At 41.4% G+C, this 22,269-nt stretch overlaps 1 protein-coding gene across 1 annotated transcript in view; it reads left to right on the top strand.

The window, feature by feature from the left end:
* Positions 1 to 8,458: 8,458 nt before the first annotated feature.
* NUP205 (nucleoporin 205) overlaps positions 8,459 to 22,269 on the top strand; it is an 84,294-nt gene continuing 70,483 nt past the window's right edge. Inside the window, exons 1-6 of the mRNA XM_079786431.1 lie at positions 8,459 to 8,670; positions 16,717 to 16,859; positions 18,170 to 18,341; positions 20,171 to 20,315; positions 20,711 to 20,870; positions 21,326 to 21,554. Of these exons, the coding sequence (XP_079642557.1) occupies positions 8,643 to 8,670; positions 16,717 to 16,859; positions 18,170 to 18,341; positions 20,171 to 20,315; positions 20,711 to 20,870; positions 21,326 to 21,554 (877 nt within the window). The 5' untranslated portion in view covers positions 8,459 to 8,642. The remainder of the gene's footprint in view (positions 8,671 to 16,716; positions 16,860 to 18,169; positions 18,342 to 20,170; positions 20,316 to 20,710; positions 20,871 to 21,325; positions 21,555 to 22,269) is intronic.

Here is a 22,269-nt window from a genome sequence, read left to right as displayed (position 1 = left end):
CTCCTCTCTGATTTCTCAGTGAGCCAAAGCAGCCCCCCCCCCCCCCACCCACCCAACCCAGGCTCTCTCCTGTTGTTTTTCCTGCCCTAAGCGCTTCCTTGTCTCACGTCCCCAGCTTTAATAAACATATGTGCCTGCCCACACAGCGCATACATTCTAATGTGGGTTACAATTTTACGATTTGGCCTGTATTTATTCCTAATGAAGAGGTCCCTTCCTTTTGAAGTCTTGACATACTACTACTTTCTTCCTAAAGATCCATTATGGTGCTATAGTACTTACTTGCAACTATGAAATAATACCAGTGACTTTTATATTTACAAATACTTAATACCTGTGCCCCAGCTGGCTCAATGGATAAAGCGTCAGCCTGCGGACTGAAGGGTCCCAGGTGGGATTCCAGTCAAGGGCTTGATATCCAGTAGGGGGTGTGCAGGAGGCAGCCGATCAATGATTCTCTCTCATCATTGATGTTTCTCTCTCTCTCTCCCTTCCTCTCTGAAATCAATAAAAAAATTAAAAAAAAATTTTTAAATACTTAACACCTAATATTTACACCTTAATTGATTCAAACCACCTGTCTTCGTATATTTACTAAATTTATAATAATTTTTTAAAAAGAAACAGTGTTTATTGGGGGAATTGTTCTTGACTCTGTCTTATTTATGCCTTTTTCTGTCTGAAGGCAGGAAGATGGACTGGATTTTCATAAGCGTTTTCTAGCTTTAGGATTCAATCAGCACCAAGGTTTCCTAACATTGCCAATCAAAAAAATTACTAAAGTTATCTCTCTGAGCTCTGGGATTATGGTGACTTTAATTTTCTCTTTTATACTTTTACTGTTTTAAAAATGAACAAATGAAGGAGCCCTTTGAATGACCTAAAGTCTTGATGATAATGGAAACGCTTTCCTGGTCATTTGCAGAGTGATCCTATTTTTATAAAAATAATGCATTTTAAAACAAACAAATAAATATAAAATGAAACAAAAAATGAATACCTGGTAAGGGATTAACATTGAGAATATATAAAGATCTCTTACAACTCAACAACAACAAAAAAACACACAACACAATAGTATTTTTTAAAATGGGCAAAGGACCTCAATAGATATTGTTTCAAAGAAGACATACAAATGGACAATGGGCACATTAAAAGATGCTCAACATCACTCATCATTAAGGAATGCAAATCAAAACCACAGTGAAGTACCACTTTATTCCCATTAGGATGGCTATGCTATATATTAAAAGGGTAATATGCAAATCAACCGAATGGCGGATCGACCGGTCGCTATGATGTGCACTGACCACCAGGGGGCAGATGCTCAACACAGGAGCTGTCCCCTGGTGGTCAGTGTGCTCCCACAGGGGGAGCGCTGCTCACCCCGAAACCAGGCTGAGGGCTGGCAAGAGCAGTGGGTGTGGCAGGAGCCTCTCCTGTCTCCACAGCAGCACTAAGGATGTTCGACTGCACACCCCCTACTGGGGAGTGAGCCTGCAACCCAGGATCTGCCAAAGTGATGCTATGAGTCGGACATCCCCTGAGGGCTCCCGGACTTCGAGAAGGCGCAGGCCAGGCTGAGGGACCCCCCACCCCCACCCCAAGCACATGAATTCCCTGCACTATGCTTCTAGTTGTATGTATAATAAAAAAGAAAATAACAAATGTTGTTGAAGATTTGCAGAAATTGGAACCCTTGTACACTTCTGGTGGGAATGTAAAATGGTGCAGCTGCTGTGGAACAGTATGGTGATTCCTCAAAAAGTAAACACATGCCCTGGCCGGTTTGGCTCAGTGGATGGAGCGTCGTAGGCCTGCGGACTAAAGCGTCCCAGGTTCGATTCTGGTCGGGGGCATGTGCCTTGGTTGCGGGCACATCCCCAGTGGGGAGTGTGCAGGAGGCAGCTGAATCGGTGTTTCTCTCTCATCGATGTTTCTAACTCTCTATCACTCTACCTTCCTCTCTGTAAAAAAATCAATTAAAAATATTTTTTTAAAAAGTAAACACATATGATACAGCAATTTCACTTCTGGGTACATTCTCAGAATAACTGAATGTGCAGATTCAAAGAGATTATGTACACCCATGTTCATGAGCATTAGTCACAATATGGAAGCAACCCAAGTGTCCACAGATGAATGAATGGATAAACAAACTGTGGTGTATACATACAATGGGCTGCTATTCAGCCTGGAAAAGGACATGTGCTACAGTGTGGATGAACCTGAGGACAATATACTAAGTGAAAATAAGTCAGTCACCAAAGGACAAAGGACGAGTATTGTGTGATTGCACTTATATGAGGTACTTAGACTAGTCAAATTCAGAGAACAAGAAGATGGTGGTTGCCCACCGGCTGGGGAGAGGGCAGAATAGAGAGTTAGTGTTTAATGGGTACAGAGTTTAGTTGGGGAAGTTGAAAAAGTTCTGGAGATGGATGGTAGTGATGATTGCAGTACAGTATGAATGTACTTCACGCCTCAGAATGGTATATTTAAGAATGGTTAATTTTAGGTTTTGTATATTTTATCACAATAAAATGAGTACCTAATCTTGCTCTAGGTGTTTTGCAGAGGTAATTTTAGAAACCAAGAAGCAACAATATTTCAAGGCTAAATAGTTGGCTTTTTTCCCCCTTAAATTACATTTTAAGAATGATTATCTTGCTTTAGGATTTTCATGCTTATTATGGGTGGAGATTGAAATCTTAAAATCACAGTAAATTCTGAGTTCCTTCGGTCACATCCATTTTCTACCTAATTTTAAAAGCATTTAAATTAGTCTTATTACTACATAAGTGCAATTTAAAATGTATAGGGTTGTGCAACATGGTTGAGTTAACACTGCCATGGGAATCTCATTAATAGAATTCATTGATGCTATACTATTATTAGCACTGCATTAATCCATCTTTATCAGACATTCTTATTCATTGCTTATTTTTCTTTCATTAGTTCCCATACTTTATCTTCATTGTTATTCAGTCTGATTATCCTAATATTACAATAAAACCTTCTAAGTTTTTTATGGTAAATTGATGTTATTGCACTGAATATTTTCAGCAAATCAAGGGAAGTATTCTTATTTTTATGTGTTTTTTAAATTTTTATTTATTGACTGATTTTAGAGAAAGGAAGGGAGAGGGAGAGAGACAGAGAAACATCAACTTGTTGTTCCACTTATTTATGCATTCATTAGTTTAATCTTGTAAGTGCCTTAACCAGGGATCGAACCAACCTGCGACCTTGGTGTATGGGGACAACACTCTAACCAACTGAGCTACTCAGCCAGGGCTTTTTTTGTTATTGTTAATCCTCACCCGAGTATATTATTTCCATTGATTTTTAGAGAGGGTGGCAGGAAGGGATAGAGGAAGAGAGACAGAGAGAGAAACATCAATGTGAGAGGGACACATCATCAATTGGTTGCCTCCTGCACATGCTCCGACCGGGGCCGGGGCTCGAACCTGCAACCCAGGTACATGCCCTTGACCAGGAATCGATCCTGAGACCCTTTGGTGGGAGCGGACCCTCTCATCACTGAACCACACTGGTTAGGGCTCTTATTTCTGAATTAATAGATGAGGAAACTCAGTCTTGGAGAGGTTGAAAAAAACTTGCTCACTATCACAAAGTACATCACTGGCAAAATAGAAATTTAGATTCAGGGCAACCTGTCTTAATAAAAGTCTTTCCTCAACTCAGTCAGCATGCTTATTTTCAGATTCTTCCTAAAAATCTCAACTCTTCCATGACATGAGAAGATGCAAAATACACATCACTGAAGAATAACCGTAGGCCAAATTGAAGCAGAGAAATGACACACAGGACAGCTTCATGTTGATCTGCGATCTTTCTTACAACTGTCTATCTCTAATTTATTAATTTTTGCATTTGTTTGCACGTGGGAACATTTCCTATTGTCCTTTGTTGCTGAGTTTACATCATGTCCTGAAACAGTGCCGTAGTTTATTTCAATTAATGCTTTCTTGTTCCTGGTACATAGTTTCACTTTGAGTATTCTTCTGATGGGATGAATGCTCTGCTTTTTATCACACTCAGACAGAATTCGCTTCCCTCATAATTCCCCACTCTACTTCACTCCCAGCCCAAGACCGGAGCCAAGCATTCATGCTGACTCCCAGGGTACAATCAAGACTCTTTTTGATTGGATAAACTGACTTTGCCAGCGATACTTTTTACATTACTCTTCTCCAACCCACTTCTCTGTTTTATTTCATGCACCATGTGGCACGAGCCTTCTCCCAAGGCTAGAGTTTCCACCTGTATCTAAGGGAAAACCTCTCAAGGTGGTTCAGCCAACTAATTCCTTAGCTGGAACCTTTGTTTTTTTCATAAAAGGAAATAAGGAGTACCCTATCTTCTTTAGGTGGGTATTGGTAGTCCAAGCATTAGGAAAAGAAGGACCTACTCTTCTTATTCTAGAGTTTTCAGGCACTGGCAAGAGAGATGCTACTTTATGAAACTGTGGCCAAGGAGCCCACAATAGAGTCTGGCAATGGGTTAGGAGGCAGTAGCTCCACCTTTCCCTGGCCATATTCATTCAACGTTTATTGGCCACCTGTTGGGTACCTCTACTCTTCTACGTGGAGTTTTCAAACCAGAGGGGCAGACAGAATTGTGGAACGTTATGAAACATTGTGGGAGAGCATAGCATTTAATCCAGCCGGATGTGGGGAAATTAGGGTGGGGAAAGGCGATGCTTGTGAAGAGTTACCAGATGAAGGGGCTCAAGATATTCTAGAATGAGAATACAGTGCCAACAAAGATTCAGAGGGAAGGACAATGTGATTACAGTAGCCAAAGGGCTATACTAGTGATGGGATCGGGGAGCTGCGGGGCTGAATGTGTACCTAAGTACAATAGTCCCCACTTACCTGCGGTTTTGCTTTCCACAGTTTCAGGTACCCAGGGCCCGACAACCTCAGTCTGAAAATATTAAATGGAAAATGTCTGAAATAAATTATTTACAAGTTTTAAACTGCTGTTCTCCCTGGCCAGTGTGCCTCAGTGGTTGAGCATCGACCTATGAAACAGGAGGTCATGGTTCGATTCCCGGTCAGGGCACATGCCCCGGTTGCAGGCTTGGTCCCTGGTGTGGGGCGTGCAGGAGGCAGCCGATCAGTGATTCTCTCTCATCATTGATGTTTCTCTCTCTCTCTCTCTCTCTCTCTCTCTCTCTCTCTCTCTCTTTCTCTCTCTCTCCTTCCTCTCTGAAATTACAAAAAATATCTTTAAAAAAAATAGCTGTTCTGAGTAGCATGATGCAATCTCCTTCCATCCCACCCAGGTCTTGAATCGTAATCTTTGTTAGCATATCCACCCCCATTAGTCACTTAGTAATCAACTTGATTATCAAGATCAGTTATCAGAGAGAAAGAAAACATTCACATAACTTTTATTACAGTATATTGTTATAATTGTTCTATTGTGTTATTAGTTACAAATTAGTTAACCCTTACCGTGCCTAATTTATAAATTACACTTTATCATAGGTATGCAGCATAGGAAAAAACAGTATATATAGGGTTTGATACTATCTGCAGTTTCAGGCATCCACTGGGGGTCTTGGAACATATTCCCCGTGGATGGCAGTGGACCACTGTATCTCCATTTAGCACTTATTTTGCCTTAGAAATAGTTCATTTTTAGTTAGCAAATACACATATATGGCGCTATGTATCTTGTTTCCTTACATGGTTTCTCGGGGCAGCAAACAAGCAAAAGTGGAAACAGCTCGGCCTCTTAGATACTAGTCTCAGAACTTGCCCAATGTCACTTCCACTGCATTTTTTTTTTTTTTTTTTTTTTTTTTTTTTTTTTTGTCCAAGCAAGTCATAAGGCTCAGATTCAATGTGGCAGATGATTACAATGTGGCTTGCATTCAGGGACATGGGATTCATTGGGGACTTGATGAAAACAATGGCCTAAGGAGCAAAGGAGAGAAAAAGGGATCGAGAAAAATTTATGAGGTAGAATGGGTAGGACCTTTCTACCCATTAGTCACTTTAAGGCAAAGTCACCCTTCTTTGTTGTTTTTATGGGCAATGGCATTTGGCAATTGAAGGAATAATATAAGAAGACTCCCAGGTGCCTGACTTTGGCAACCAAGTAGATAGGGTGGTAGGTTTTTAAGAGAAAAGTGCTCCTTTGAGTTATGGATTAACTGGCTGATTTTGAGATGCCAGTGTGACAATCAATAGAAATGTGTTAGAGATACAAATCTGAAGCCTAGGAGAGAGGCCTGGACCAGAATTACAAACACAGAATCCATCAGCTAATAGGTGGTAGTAAGAAGCCAGAGATTTCCCAGAAGCATGTAGAATGAAAAGAATAGAGGCTGGGATGACAGAAAAGGAAGAGCTCTATTTAATGGTGAGAAGAGGAAGAGAAGTCCCTGTAGGAAACTTAGAAAGAACTAGAAAGATAGAAGGAAAACTAGGAACAGTGGTATCCCACAAGTCAAGGGACAGAATGCTTGTGTGATGATGGGTGAGGCTGAGTTGCAGGAAGTTAAAGAGTGCCTTCGTAGAAAGCGGAAGTGACCTACTCAGTGGAAAGTGTGTGGGCTTAAAGAGTTTGTGGAGGGGAAGGCTTGTAATATTAGTGCTGAGAAAGTAAATCTTTGAATGCTGCTTCCTGCCAAGTTTCTGCTCAATTTTTCTCACTTTCACACAAAACTTTGCTTTTGCATTTTCTCTTCCTCTTCAATCCTTAAATTGTAGTCTGACAATTTTCTCTATATAACAATGACTTTTAAAAAATCACCAATCACTTTTGTTTTTCACCTAATATACATTGTGTCACTTACTGTTATTTGTTCAGGAGAATGAATATGCCTGATACTCTTAACAACAAATTCTGTAATTTAAGTTATTTAATTCTGATTTCCCACAGTGAAATTCTCCCAGCCTCAGTGGAATGTTGGAGGAGTTCATAAAGTGAGGTTGTGAGGCACAGGGACATCTGAGATAAGGAGCTATAATTATATCATCTGCCTAAAAGGATTGTTTCAGGGATTAAATGAGATAATGAAATAATAATAATATATCCTATATAATAAAAGGCTAATATGCAAGTAGACTGAATGGCGGAACAACCGAACAACTGGTCACTATGACATGCACTAACCATCAGAGGGTGTGCATAGAACATGGTGGGCATCAGCTTGCGGTGGGATAGTGGAGCAGGTGAGCTGGGGCACCAGACCAAGGCAGGGTGCTGGTCGCTATCATTGGGGCGAGCCTCTGGTGGTTACTGAAAATTCTTTGCTCCAGCACTCTGTGGTCCACCTTTCACTCACACCCGCTGCTGGAGCCGCCACACGCACCCGCTGTCAGCGCCCGCCGCCAGCCCTGATCGCTCAGCGCTGTTAGCGGGTGTGAGCGGCGGCTGCCAGTCCAGATCGCCCCAGTGGGTGCGAGTGGTGGCTTCCGGCTTCTCCACCTCCCCTGCTCCTGAGGGGTGATCGGGGTAGCAGCTCGCACTCTCTGTTGGCACTGGCTCTAATTGCTCTGCACTGTCAGCAGGTGCGAACTGGGCCAGCACTGTCAGTGTATGGGAGCAGCAGGAGTGGGGCTGCTGGCAGACAGGGGCTGGGTGGGGGTGCAGAGGATGGGCCGAGACCCCCCTCTGTGCCCACCACAGCCTCAGGACCCACAGTTCCTTTCAAGGTGCATGAATTTGTGCACTGGGCCCCTAGTAATATATAAAACAATACATAAATATATGTAATAATACTATTTGTTATTATTACTATTGTTATAGGATAATTTGAAATTCTCAGTAAATATCTGTCATGTGATAACAAATGGTAATGACTGTATTTTAGTTTGAAAATTAGCAAACTAAACTTTAGCAAGTGAAAAAAGAACATTCAGTTATTTGAGAGTGCTTAGGCAGGAAAATATTTGGTGTTTATGAAATGTCTGGAAATTGCTTCAAAATAATCTCCCGTGATGATGGGGGTGGGGTACAGGAATTGGCCATGCTATTGAAGCTGGGTGTTCATTATTCTAATTTTTGTATACACTTGTAAATTTCATAATAAAATGTTATAATTTGTTTCACTCTATGCAACTATGTTGACACAATACACTTGATATATTGAAATGTAATGAAAACTTAGTTCGTAACTGCTTAAATGACTTTTTGGGGTTTAGGCATCTTACACATCATTCCCTAAAGTAAGGCAATAATGAAAGGAATATTTAATTTGAAATAAAGATGATGATTTGAATTTACAGCTCTTACATATATCATAAATGGGCGTAATTTTAATAACTAGTCTCAGAATATCTCTTTCTGTTCCACCTAAACTTTAGTCATCATTAAAAAGAAACTACAAGTCCCAGGATGCACTGCACGACCAACGTGGAATTAAGGACCTCGCGTCTTGGAATTGGTTTCCCTCGCCTTATTTGAATGGGAATAACCCGGCGAAAATTGGCTTCTGTGACCCAGAGCAGATTTTTTGAGTCTTTGTACTCCTGGGTCGGCTGAGTGTGCAGTTCGGGGGGGGACCAGCGTGGTTCCTTTCCGTTCAGGTGTCGCCCTGGGCAGCCTCCCCCATTTCTGGGGCTTCCGTGCGCACGGGGCGCCGTTAGCGCGCCTCCAAGATGGCGACGCTGTTGGCGGTAAATTCGGGTAAGTGCGGTGGGGCAGAAGGGAAACTGGGGCTGGGCGGTGATCGGTATTCCGGGGGCACACCGGGCCGTGAGGTTCCTTGGGGTCCAGGCCCCCACTTGTGCGTGGTGCCGGCGTCTCCCCAGGCCCCGGGCCCAGAGTCCCGCCCCTCCCCAGTTTGAATGGCGCGCCGGGCCCTGCGGCTCTAGCCTGGGAGCTGGGGTGTGAGGGTGGAGGCGAGGAACGTGGTCCGCCGCAGCCCAGCGGGCCGTCTTTCGCAGCCCAGGGCTGAGCCTGGTCCTTCCCTCTCCCCACCCCATTATGGGTCTGCGGCCTCAGTTTTGCTGGGATCCGGAAGTCTCGGGCAATGAGGCCAGAGGACCGGAGATATTGTGGAGCCACGAGCGCCGGCCGAAAACTCGCACCCTGCAGTAGCACTGGGACCCCTCATGGAGGTTCGGGGGTCCTGCAGGGAGCGGGGACCCCGGGTTATGAAGCCTGCAACCCGAAAGGTGGCTGAGAAGGTGCGCCCCGAGCTCAGCAGATGCCTCCCAGGGCTGCGGGGTGGCGGGTCCTGGATGCTCCCGTAGCTTCGGAGCCATAGATCTTGGGGGCGCGGTGGAATCTAGAAGGCGGTGAAGGAACGCTGAAGGATTTGGGATGGGTTCTCTTTCGGCAGTTCTCACCCTGGGGCGGTCCACCCCTCGCCCTCCGGGGCGGTCGAGAGAGTGGGTGCCTTTGGATTGTCACAGTTCCTGGGATGCACTCTTGGCGCCTCGTGGGCGGGGCAAGGAAGCCTGAAAATGAATTTACAGCTTAGAATGTCAGGGCCTGGATGGAAACGTACTTAGCTTCCTGGGCACAATTGAGAGTATACCTGTGTGGTAAATGCCTGCAGAGAATGTCACTCAGGAGGACTATTTTCTTGGGCGCCTTTTGCAGTCATTATTTACTTTCTGTTTGTTTTTGGTTCTGGTTTGGTATTCTTTCCACTGGACGGATATTGTTGAAAAGTTGTCTATATCTGAGTTTTTCAAATCAAACCATTTCAGAAACACCGTGATACATTATCTAAAACAATGAAGTGCCGGTTTCTGAGTGGTTAGGGTTGGATTCCTGTCAAAGGCACGGACCTCGGTTGCAGGCTCCATACCCTGCCCCGGTTGGGGGCTGGGGGAGGCAACCGATCTGTGTGTCTCTCTCACCTGGATGTTTCTCTCTCTGTCTCTCCCCCTCCCTTCCACTCTCTCTGAAAATCAATGGGGGGAAAATAATCCTCAGGAGCCGAAATCGGTTTGGCTCAGTGGATGGAGCGTCGGCCTGCGGACTGAAAGGTCCCAGGTTCGATTCCGGTCAAGGGCATGTACCTTGGTTGCGGGCACATCCCCAGTAGGGGGTGTGCAAGAGGCAGCTGATTGATGTTTCTCTATCATCGATGTTTCTAACTCTCTATCCCTCTCTCTTCCTCTCTGTAAAAAAACAATAAAATATATTTTTTAAAAAAATAATCCTCAGATGAGGATTAACAAAAAAGAATGAAGGATTATGTTTATTGAGCACCTCTTGTTTCTCAGATGCTGGACTGAGTTGTGCTTTCATCTCATTTAGTTCCCTTTATACACCTGTGAGTAGCTGCTATTAAATACCCCATTTTACAGATTTGGAGGCCTAGGGTGGTTATACAGCTAATGATTCTAAGCCTGTCTTTGATACTTAAATGATTACATGCTACTACTTAAATACAACCTAATTGATTTTATTACATCAAATTTCCTTATATCTGAATGTTAGTATTGAAGTTACTTCCTTAGTATTGCTATCCTATCATCCCACCATAAGCAAGGCTTGTAGGTTATATACATTTCTTTAGTACATACTCATGCCAATAAAGGTAAATCATTGAAGGAAAAAGAATAGTAAATTCTGTCAACAGCCAAAGGGTATATACGTTGTATAATCAGGTCTTGTGGCAGGAGTGTTTAATTAGCAAAATAGAAAGGAAACATTTTGAAAAGCCAGGAATCAGGAGAAAAAAAAAAAAAAATATATATATATATATATATATATATATATATATATATATATTTAAATTTTAAGGAAGCAACTTAAGTGTCCATAGGTGGATAAATGGATAAACACTGTGGCATATACAATACAGTAGGATATTATTAATCTTGAAAACGAAGTCCTATCACATGCTATAATATGGAAGAACCTTCAGGACATTGAAGTGAAATAAGCTAGTCACACAAAGAAATCCTGTGATCCCACTTAGATGAGGTATCTAAAGTAGTCAAACTCCTAGCAACAAAGAATGTTGATTGCCAGTGGCTGGGGGAAGGTGGAAATGAGCTGTTGAATGGGTACAAAGTTTCAGTTTTGCAAGATGAAAAAGTTATGGAGATCTGATGTGCAACAATGAATACATTTCACACTACTGAACTGTATACCTAAAAATGTTTAAGATAATAAATTCTGTTAGATGTGTGTTGTTGTTTTTTAAACCACAATTCAAAAAAATTGAAGAGTTGTAGAGGGAGAAAAACAGAGAAGTTATAAGGCCTACAGCTGTATGATTTACTAGTATTGTAACTTGTATCATCCTGGCTGAGTAAAGGTATGGCTTGTTGTTAGTGCAACCTTTGACACTGCTTGACAGTCCTTCATCTTTAACTTCCAACTGACCACTCAGTCTTCTAGTCACAGAACAATTAGAAGCCAATAGGCACGAACTCTCTCTTTTTTTTCATCCTCAAACCTACAAACATATATATATATATATATATATCTGCAACCTTTGAATCAATGTACTTTTGTCTTTCTGTCTAAGGTAAATCCCATCCTTTATGCCTTTTTCCCCATTACCCCATCTCTTGCATATTCACCCCTCTTCTTGCTCCTTTCCTTTCCATTAGCCTCCCCTCGTTATCTTGACCTCATGCTTCACTGCAGTTACTGTCTTCTTGCCCCTTTTCACACTCAAACCTTTCAACAGGTTCCTCAGTCTTCACTGACTCCATTTCCATACCTCCTCTTCCTCACCCCATCTAGTCTCTTCCTGTCTTCCTAAACAGCTCAGTAAAAATCCTGCAGACATTTTTAGTCTTTATCTTGCTTGATCTTTTAGGATAAAGGCCAAAATCCTTAACTGGGACTGGTAAACCCTGAAGGGTGTGGCAGTTGCCTCCCTTGCCAAGCCCTTAATTTCTGTACTCCAGCTCCTGGGCTTCTCACTTCTTTGGAAGTGTAGTGTTCCCTATTGCTTTGGGAACCCATATACTGTCCTGTCTTCCTGGGATGCATGCCCTGACCTCTGACTTCTAAGTTAATTCCCGCTTTTATCCTTCAAATTTTAGCCCCACAACCACTTCCTTAATGAATCCTTCCTTTCCCTAACCTCCCTGACTAGGTCATACTCCTCTGATCTTTGCCCTGGGTACCTTCCTTCATTGTACTCACCAAATTGGATATTACACTTATGTATGATGTTTGATGAATGTGTTTCCTCACTACACTGTAAGCTCACCCATACTGAGTACATGATGAATGAGTGAATAAATGTGACTTGCTGGAGGTATTAAACTTTAAGAACAAATGTATAGTATTTCTCAAATGAACAAATCACTTAGGTTAAAATTACATATTTAGTAACTTGGAAAAATTTATAGCTTCCTTTTACTTGTAACCTAAATATCTAACAAGAAGATATTTACTAAAATTAGTCAAACCAAAATCAAACTGAAGATACATCTTTCTTGCAGTTACTTCTATGATGTGTTGATGTTAATGATGGACGAAGGAGGCCAGTGTATGTAGGTTTTTTGGTGTAGATTTTTGACCTGTTATTGGATGCCTCCCCATTAAAGGGGAGAAATTGAATATTTCTCTAGAACTCACTGAGCATTAGTTCTTCACAGGTTCTATTATATTTTAAGTGTTATTTTTTACAGACAGAGAATTTATTTTCTTTTGTCAACTCTTGGTCAGATTTCTTAAATACCTGGTAAGGCAAGTTTCAGATTTGCTTAGGAGTCATTTTTGATACCTTTTCTTTATACCCTGCAGCAGACAGTTACCAGTTCTAACCACTAACAGGCCTCGTCTATTACTCCCCTAGTTTAGGTCTCCTCACTTACTTGTGGCTTACCTACTTGACATCCTTGGTTGGGGACACTTCCTATTATAGTTAGTCCGTCAATCACACCATTGACCTACAGTGTCAATTTTGCTTTATCTGTACTAGTACTTGAAACTTTCCCATTTACTAATAGGAAAAAAGCTGTCTTGTTCTAGAATTGAAGTCTCAAAATTACTGTATTCTTTGTAGTTAGAGGCGGCCAAGAAAATGATTTCTAGGGAAGTCAGCTCCTCTCCATCCAACTAGCATCTCACAGGAGGTCACCTGGATCCAGGGTTAGGCCCTCATTTTGGCAGGTCCAGAACTATTTGTCAGTGTATCCAGAGTTGAATAGATCACAGTAATTGCATTTTCTCTATTCAAACACAGTAAAAGACATGCCATACCAGTATGCCAATTTATTGATCTTTAATGGGAAGAATATCTGCATGGGTACTCATGTTGGTTTGCCAGCTCATTCTTTACCCTAAAAAGTTATATAACAAACTGTATTTTTTATCAGAGAATTGGCAAGTATGAGAGCAAAGCAGGGAGTTGGATGATTGCTCTCTATGTGTGGTCTAGACATTCTGATTCCCATTCCCCCTCATCCCCATGCCAAAGACCTGATATATCACTTCCTACTCTGCCCTTCAGATTAGGGTAGGTGTTCCCTTTTATATTTTCTCAGCACTCTGTACTTCATCACATCTTTTATTATACTGGTAATTGTTTTTTTGAAGGCTATAGTTTAATGCCTGTCCCACTTGTCAATCTGGAAATTCCATGAGGGATCCTGTCTTGCTCAGTCTATAGTCCCAGGCCCTCCGTATATAATTGTTGAGTGAATGAATGACCCAGCTTGACTGATTTAGTCTGTCCTCTTCCTGCATATTCCCCTCTTTTAAAAAATTTCCTAACAACAACAAAAAATTTTCTAACACGTTGACAACATTGTTCATCTGACAACATTGTTTATGGAATTGTAATATATTTAATTAGGTTACAGTTAATTTTCATGTCATTCATATTGTCCTGGTAACTTTATTTGGTTTTGTGTTTTCTCAGATAGCAGTTGAACATCATTTACAGTTTAGGCTAGTTATACAGTTAGTATAGTTATTTCTAAGTCTCATCTGTTGAGTAATTGATTGGGTTTGACTAGTTTCTGTTTCAGAGTCTTTATAAACTACTTTATTTCAGCTGCTAATTTTTACAAAATCTGATTTCAACCCCCCTCCCACTCCTGCTTTACATTTGAATGGAAAGTCACATTTATTGCATGCCTGTGGTCTGCCAGGCACTGTATCATGTGTTTTATCTAGTGTATCTCATTTATATGAAGTGGATGATGTTCCTATTTATATACTAGTATATAAAAGCCTAAGTGACCGACCATTTGACCATCTGACCGTAGCTATGACACACACTGACCACCAGGGGTCAGACGCTCAATGTGGGAGCTGCCGAGTTGCGGTGACTTGGCAGCTGTGGTTCTCAGGTGACGCACCTGGAACCAGAGAGGAGGGAGCCCGATTCCGGGGTTTGTTACCTGAGAACTGCCCTCTCACAATCCAGGACCCCTGGGGGGATGTTGGAGAGCCGGTTTCAGCCCAATCCCCGCAGGCCAGGCCGAGGGACCCCACTGATGCATGAATCCGTGCACCGGGCCTCTAGCCCATTGGCTCCCCACTTTGGGTTTGGCTCCTGACGGGGCCTCTAGCCCATTGCAGAGGTCATGGGTCTGGCCCTTACAGAAACTTTTTGATTCGACTAGCTAAATGATGAGACGTGCAGGACCTACTGGCTGCGGCCCCGACGTCTGGCGCCTGTGCCGGCCCATCTGCTTAACATCGATTTCCAGTGGAGGCAGCGAATTTGCCCACTACCACTCTTGGTTGGGAAACCGGCTGCAGCTTCCCTCCTTCTGGGCGGACAGTAGCGCCCCAGGGCAACCTCCGGGGAGAGAAGGAGTCAAAGGAGCAGCTCAGACGGGAAGAAGGAGATTCCCGCTGCCACAGGCCTCCGCCTGGGCAGAAGTGCGTGGGCGGAAGTGCCTGGGCGGGAGCCTGACACAGAGCAGGGTCCTGCCCCAGGCCAACTAGATTCCAGGCTAAGTAAATCCTATTTGCTAAATAAATGCATTTTGCAGCTAAATGCCCACAAGTTGTCAGTTACCGCCAAACTTAAGGTAAAGTGAGATGAAAGAAGCAAGACAGATACAGAGAGAAAGTGACATAATATTGGGAGAAGAGAGGAGGGAGCTCGATTCCAGGGTGCGTCACCTGAAAACTGTCCTCTTGCAATCCGGGACCCCTCAGGGGATGTCGGAGAGCCAGTTTGGGCCCTATCCCCGCAGGCCAGGCAAAGGGACCCCCACCGGTGCACAAATCCGTGCACTGGGCCTTTAGTCCTACCTAATAAAAGAGTAATATGCAAATTAACCACCAATCCGCTACACCCACAAGCCACGTCCACCAGCCATGCCATAGTTTATAGTTCAGAGTTCAGAGCCAATCAGAGCGAGTATGCAAATAAATCCAACCAAGATGGCTTCAGCCACAGAGAGCAGGAGGGAGGCTTGGGTTTCCCAGGCAATGGAGAAAGCCAAGCTTTCCGCCTGCCCTTGCTGGCCTAAGCCTCCACTCAAGGCTACAGTTTCAATGATAGAAGGTAAACAAATCCAAACAGAAATGGCAGCAGCCACGGAGCTGGAAAGAGTGAGAGGCTAGGGTTGCCCCTGGCAATGGAGGAAGCAAAGCTTTCCGCACACCCTGGCCGGCCCAGGCCTCCACTCCAGGGTACAAAGTTTCAATTATAGAAGATACATATCCCAACAGAAATGGCTGCCAGCCACGGAGCGAGTAGGAGGTTTGGCTCCGCTCTAGGCTACAAAGTTTCAATTGTAAAAGGTAAATAAATTCCAGATACCAGTGCCTCCGCCTGGGTCGCCAGGGGGCGTGGCCGGCCTGCAAACCACCACAGGCCCCTCACTCAGGCCACCCCACGCCCCAAGGGAACCCCCACCCTGATCCGGGACACTCTTCAGGGCAAACCAGCTGGCCCCCACCCGTGCACCAGGCCTCTATCCTATCTAATAAAAGAGTAATATGCAGATTGACCATCACTGGTCAACACACAATATGGCTGCCCCCATGTGGTCAAAGATCCTGCCCCTATGTGGACACAAGATGGCCACTACAAGATGGCCAGCAGGAGAGGGCAGTTGGGAGGCACCAGGCCTGCAAGGGATGGCAGTTGAGAGGGACCAGGCCTGCAAGGGAGGGCAGTTGGAGGTGATCAACCCTGCAGGGGAGGGCAGTTAGGGGTGATCAGGCTGGCAGAGGAGGGAAGTTGGGGGCAAACAGGCTGGCAGGGGAGCAGTTAGACATCAATCAGGCTGGCATGGGAGTGGTTAGGGGGTGATCAGGTTGGCAGGCAGAAGCGGTTAGGGGCAATCAGGAAGGCAGGCAGGTGAGCAGTTGGGAGCCAGCAGTCCTGGATTGTGAGAGGGATGTCCGACTGCCCGGTGGGATCGGGCCTAAACGGGCAGTCGGACATCCCTTGAGGGGTCCCAGATTGGAGAGGGTGCAGGCTGGGCTGAGAGACACCCCCCACACGAATTTTGTGCACTGGGCCTCTAGTTTTATATATAAGGAAACTGAAGTGTAAAGAGGTTATTTCCATGCTCCATGTCACACAGCTACTAAAGTGGCAAAACCAGGTCCGGCAGATATTCCAATTTAAAATCAGGATTTACTCTACAAAATGATAAATTTTTGCTTGAGAATTTTAATATGTATGCTTTTATGTTAGTGTTTGGTTTGTGTGTATAGCTCAGCATATTTAAAAGTAGCTATGAGCATGATTAAAATGTATAGATAACATCTTACATTATTTTCCAAATATATGTTTTATTTAATGCTGGTTTTATTTTTTTTTTCTTTAAGCTGCTAGTCTATGGGGTCCTTATAAAGACATTTGGCAAACGGTGGGAAATGTCCTTTGGAGAAGACAACCTGAAGCTGTCCACCTTCTTGACATGATTTTGAAGAAACATAAACCTGACTTCATCTCATTGTTCAGAAACCCAGTAGGAAATTTTCTTTTTTGCTTCTTGGATTTGCTTTTTATTTATTTTTTTAAGATCAAAGGAACATGTAAACTCTTAAGGCATATAAATGAATATGTTACTTGTTCTGGTCCATTGATTCAAGTTTTCTCTAAAAATGTAATTTTTTATAGAAGCAGTTGTCTTCTTTTTGTTTTCCATAGAAGTTAATATTGATGTATCTCTAGCTAGCAGATATCTTAATACTATTTGAGTACAACTTAGAAAGTTCAGTATATTCTAGAAAAATCAGCCTCCTTGGAATTTCTGACTTAAAGTTAATACATCTAAGTTCAGTAAGATTGATTATTTTTTTTGTTTCCAGGTACACTTCAAAATTTTAACTCTTCATAATGTTCCATGAATTGTGTTAGCTGAACTAATCAGTGCTTGCATATCATTAGTTACTGCATCTTGAAATCCTTTCATCCAGGAATAGAGTACTTAAGTGGAGGGGATTGGTGTTTGGAAACTCCTTTTCTTGCTGTTTAGCAATTTTCTTCTGTAGATTAACAAGATCATATAAGAACTGTTTATGAATTTGTCTTATCAGGAATGGCCTTTTGCTTTTTAGCTTTTTTTTTTTTAGCTATTCTTATTAGAAAGAGTCCTAGCCCGAGAGCCAGTTGAGTTGAGTTCTAGTCTTGGCTCTGCCACTAGAGGTTTATGCCCAAGGGTAAGTCATCTGACTTCTCTGGGCATCAGTATCTGACTTCTCTGGGCATCAGTTTTCCCATCTGTTAATAGAGAAGTCAGATTAAATGGCCTTTTTTGTAAAGTGTAAATTTCTAAGATTGTATGATCCATCAAGTAATTCGTTATGTCATTCATTAAGTATTTGAATTAAGTTGTAAGACTTTTTGGGGGATAAGACTACGTTTTTAATACTATGTTAATAAACCATTATTAGCCCACTAACTAATTCAACAGTTTATATGTCCATTTATTATTTCCCACTTGATGAACTTATTTTTTTTATTTATTAAGTATATAATAAGAAAAGTTCCTTAGACACTTGAAAAATAGTCTGCTATTTTGTGTGCTTTCTTAAAATTTTATAGTTCAGAGTTCAGCAGGAGCCATTATTGAGAAGGTAGTAATAGTATAAAAAGGTGAAAGTGATATGACATGTTACCTCATAAAAGTCTAATTGTAGATTATCTGTTAAGAAGTACTTCTTTTGTCATGTTACCGGGTGCCTTATGAATAAATTTCTTTAGGTAACAGTTTAAGACCTTTGTCTTCAATGTACTCTTCTTATTATATGACCTTGTTTATTTTTACCATTGTAGCCAAAAAATGTTCAACAACATGAGAAGGTTCAGAAAGCCAGCACAGAGGGAGTCGCCATCCAGGGTCAACAGGGAACCCGACTTCTTCCTGAGCAGCTCATTAAAGAGGCCTTTATCCTCAGTGACCTTTTTGACATTGGAGAACTGGCAGCTGTTGAGCTTCTCCTAGCTGGTAGGTTGACGTTTAACTGAACCTATGGTAAGGTGGCGAGAATATTATAAAATTATTCACTCGAACTTTAAAGTAGAATATAATTCAGTTTCCAGAATAGCTTTTAAGGATGCTGTTTACATGAAAAACTATATTCAAAATAATTTCCTTTTGTTTCTCTTTGGCTAATGGAAAGCTTTAGTTTAGTCACTGGAAGTGTTAAAAGTAATTTAACTTTTAAGATAAGCTTTTACATGGTAGTTCACTGGCAAAGAATCATTGGCTACATCTCAGAAATTTTATAGCACAAAGCATTTATTGTCATATAATAAGTAAGAAGATAAGGTCACTGCTTTTTTGGAGTTTCTTTTTGAGGGGGTGATTCTGCTAATAGGACAAAATAAGATAATTTCAATAACACTGAGTTCTCGGAAGAAAATAAAACAAAGCAGTAGGAGGTAGAAAGATGGAGCAACTCTAAATAGGGTACTTAGAGAAGGCCTCTTTGAGATTGGGACATTGGACCTGACCTGCATGATGACAAATGCCAGAGTTGTGGGGGAAGGTGTTCTAGTGCTTGAGGTGAGAACAAAGGCTTTCGAAAGGACAGAAAGACCTCTGTGGTGGGAACATTAAGTGACGGGGAGAGTGAAGGAAGACCAGGATAGAGCAGAAATGTAATCTTCCAAGCCATGAAAATTAATTTGGATTTTATTCTAATTGCAATGGGAAGTTGTAGGCACGAACTTTAAGCAGAAGATTGATATAATCTGGAATAGCCTTGAAATTATTTCTCTGGCTGCTAGAGAGAGAAAAGATGGAAATCTCCATAAAATAAGCAGTTCATTCAAATTATAACAGAGGAGCCATGTGAAGAAGCCATGTAGGCATTTTAATTGAAAGAAAGTCTAATATGTCTAAAGATATCATATGGCTACCAAAATCCCTTTTTGACCTTTTGAACTAAGGCTGCATTAAAAGAAGTATGATATTGAGAATAGGTAAGGTAGTTTCCCCATTCTGGGATGGAGATGTTAACTGGACATGCTTGAGTTTTACTCAGAACTTTTATTTAACAAACATTTATTTTATACATACCATATGCCAGGCACTATGTTAAGATTCTAGGGATATAAAGATGAATAAAACCTCAACTAGTGTAAAAGAGCCTATAGTCTAGTAATTGAGAAAGACATGGATACAAATATGGATACAAATATTTATGACACCATTAAGTACATTAATGCAGGTTTGTGCATGATTTAGTGATGGTCTGGAGGGCAGAGGATTAAATTGACCTTGGGTTTAACAGAGAAGTCTTCACAAATATGAGGCTGAAGGTAGGTGTTAAAACGAGAAGACATATATCAAATGGAATAAGTGTGCACTTAGGAGGACCAAGGGCATCCAGACAGAAGCAGTTGCCTGTACAGGGGTATGAAGCAGTGAGATGAATTTGGGGAACAGAAGGGAATGGAGTGGAGGAGTGATTGGACTAAGGGGAGAAAAAAGCCATAGGAAATGAAACAAATTATAGGCAGGGTGCTTTAAAAAATGCGAAGTAGAATTTATTCAAAGATGAGCAGTTAAAAGGGTGAGTAAAGAAGATGAAACACAAGAAAAGGCTGTTTAAGTTTCAGAAAAGGCTCTAGGGGAAGAAACTTCTAAATATTTGAAAGATTTCAGGTGAAAGAGAATAAAACAGCGGATAGACGTTTGAAGTAGAGGGCCCTTTAGGCACCTTACGCCCTGAGAGTCTGTGATTTCTTTGAACAGTGGTATAGTGATTTTTGTCTCATCCTGAACACAGGTGCTTATTTACTAAATTATTTCTCAACTTTCTTTTCTAGGGGAGCACCAGCAGCCACATTTTCCTGGCCTCACCAGAGGATTAGTAGCCGTTCTTCTATATTGGGATGGAAAGCGATGCATTGCGAACTCTCTGAGAGCCTTGATACAGTCTAGACGAGGAAAGACATGGACTCTCGAACTCAGGTCTGTTTGCTTCTTAGGATTTCAGGGATTAATCAGAAATTACTTGAAGGATTATAATTACAGAAACAATAAAAATTTCTCCTTCATATATGTAATTTAAGTAATGTGTGTAACATAAGTTATAAATACTACCTTATTCTGCCACGAGTGACACAACAGGTTAAATGTACTTGATGTTTTTTACAAATAAAAAATAATTCAGTTATTTATGGTTAGAAGCTTATTGAAACCCAGTGATCTAAAAAGGATGAAGAGATCTAGGATATAATTCATCCTGGTTGTTTCCAGTAATGCAGCAATAATTGTCAAAAAAGTGTTTGCTGTATCCATCTGATGAGGAAGTATAACCATTACTATTCATTATAACTTTGTTTATTGATTTCTTTTCATTACAGTCCAGAACTGGTTTCCATGACAACACGCTTTACAGATGAACTAATGGAGCAAGGGTTGACTTACAAAGTCCTTACTCTGCTGTCACAGATTGATGTGAACAATGAGTTTGAGAAACTACAGCGTGAGAGAGGTTTGGGCAGTGAAAAGCATCGAAAAGAGGCAAGTTTTCAACAAGATCAGATCATGGGTTGTCAAATCTCAGAGATAGAAAAGTCATGACAATTAGAACATTCTTTTAGTGCAGGCATAGGAAAATTAGTAATATGTATTTAAGTGAGTAGGCAGCTGTGTCTGCAAAAATAGACTTGTGGTTGTTTTTGGTTCCTTCTAGTCCCTTTTGTGCCATTCTAGTTCTCTTTTTGGAATAAACTTTTCAAGAAATTGGTTATCCCACACCGGAGCTTGGAACTTAAGAATGAGGAATTAACAATATGGTTTGTTCAGAATTCCAGAGATGAGATTGTAGGGGTCAGATACATTTATTTAGTTATCCTTTATAAAAAAAGATAGTTGAGATTTTGGAATAAGACCAGGCTTCATTGTGATTAATTTATATACTTTTATTTGATACATGTTTACTATGTACATATTTAATCATACATTCTTATTTCTAGGTTTCTGACCTCATCAAGGAGTGCAGGCAGTCTCTGGCAGAAAGCATTTTCTCCTGGGCTTGCCAGTCACCATTAGGCAAAGATGACACTCTGCTCCTTATTGGCCATTTGGAAAGAGTGACAGTTGAGGCTAATGGCTCGTTGGATGCGGTGAATCTGGCTCTTCTCATGGCACTTCTGTACTGCTTTGATATCAGCTTCATAGAACAAAGCACAGAGGAGCGCGATGGTATTGGGTTTTATACCTATTAATACACTATTTTATACTTATTAATAAAATTGTGGAGATAACATTTAAGAAGGGTGATATTTTAGATACTAAAGTTAAAAATTGTACTTTTTATTCCTTTGTGTGCAATTCAACCATACTTGTTTAGATATAAGATTATATTTAAAAGCAATTATAATCCTACTAGATGTTTCTGTTATCCTTTTGGATTTTGGAATGGGAATGTGGTAAAGGTTATGTAACAGATGCTCACGAGTTACACATACCTAATTTACTTAATTGCTTGTTTCTTTACTATTTATTCACATTTCAAACATTTTATGAAAACATTCTAAGGGAGGATAACTCATTTTTAGTAATACATCATTTTGACTTACATTTTCTCTGAAGTAGACAAAATTTTACTTGCTAATCACATAACCAATTACTGCTTAGAACTGAAGACCTCAAAAATGATTCCCGAAAAGGAAGATTATTGCCATTTAATGTCATAGATATTTATAATTATTCCAACAATTATCCCTGTTCACTTTTGATTGTATCATCCACCTCTCCTCTCATTAGGTATGTGAGGTGAATGGACATTTCCCACTCATCTTTGGTGGCTGTCCTTAGCCACGAGGAAAGGCTTATTTAAAACACAGTTGCCCCTTTTCTCCAATCAAGTTGTCACACAGACTGTGTGTCATAGAAGAAGCAGCACCTGTGCTCCTAT

Source organism: Cnephaeus nilssonii, assembly GCF_951640355.1.
Source record: "Cnephaeus nilssonii genome assembly, chromosome: 12".
Taxonomy (NCBI): Eukaryota; Metazoa; Chordata; class Mammalia; order Chiroptera; family Vespertilionidae; genus Cnephaeus; species Cnephaeus nilssonii.
This window is presented reverse-complemented; position numbering and strand designations above follow the sequence as displayed.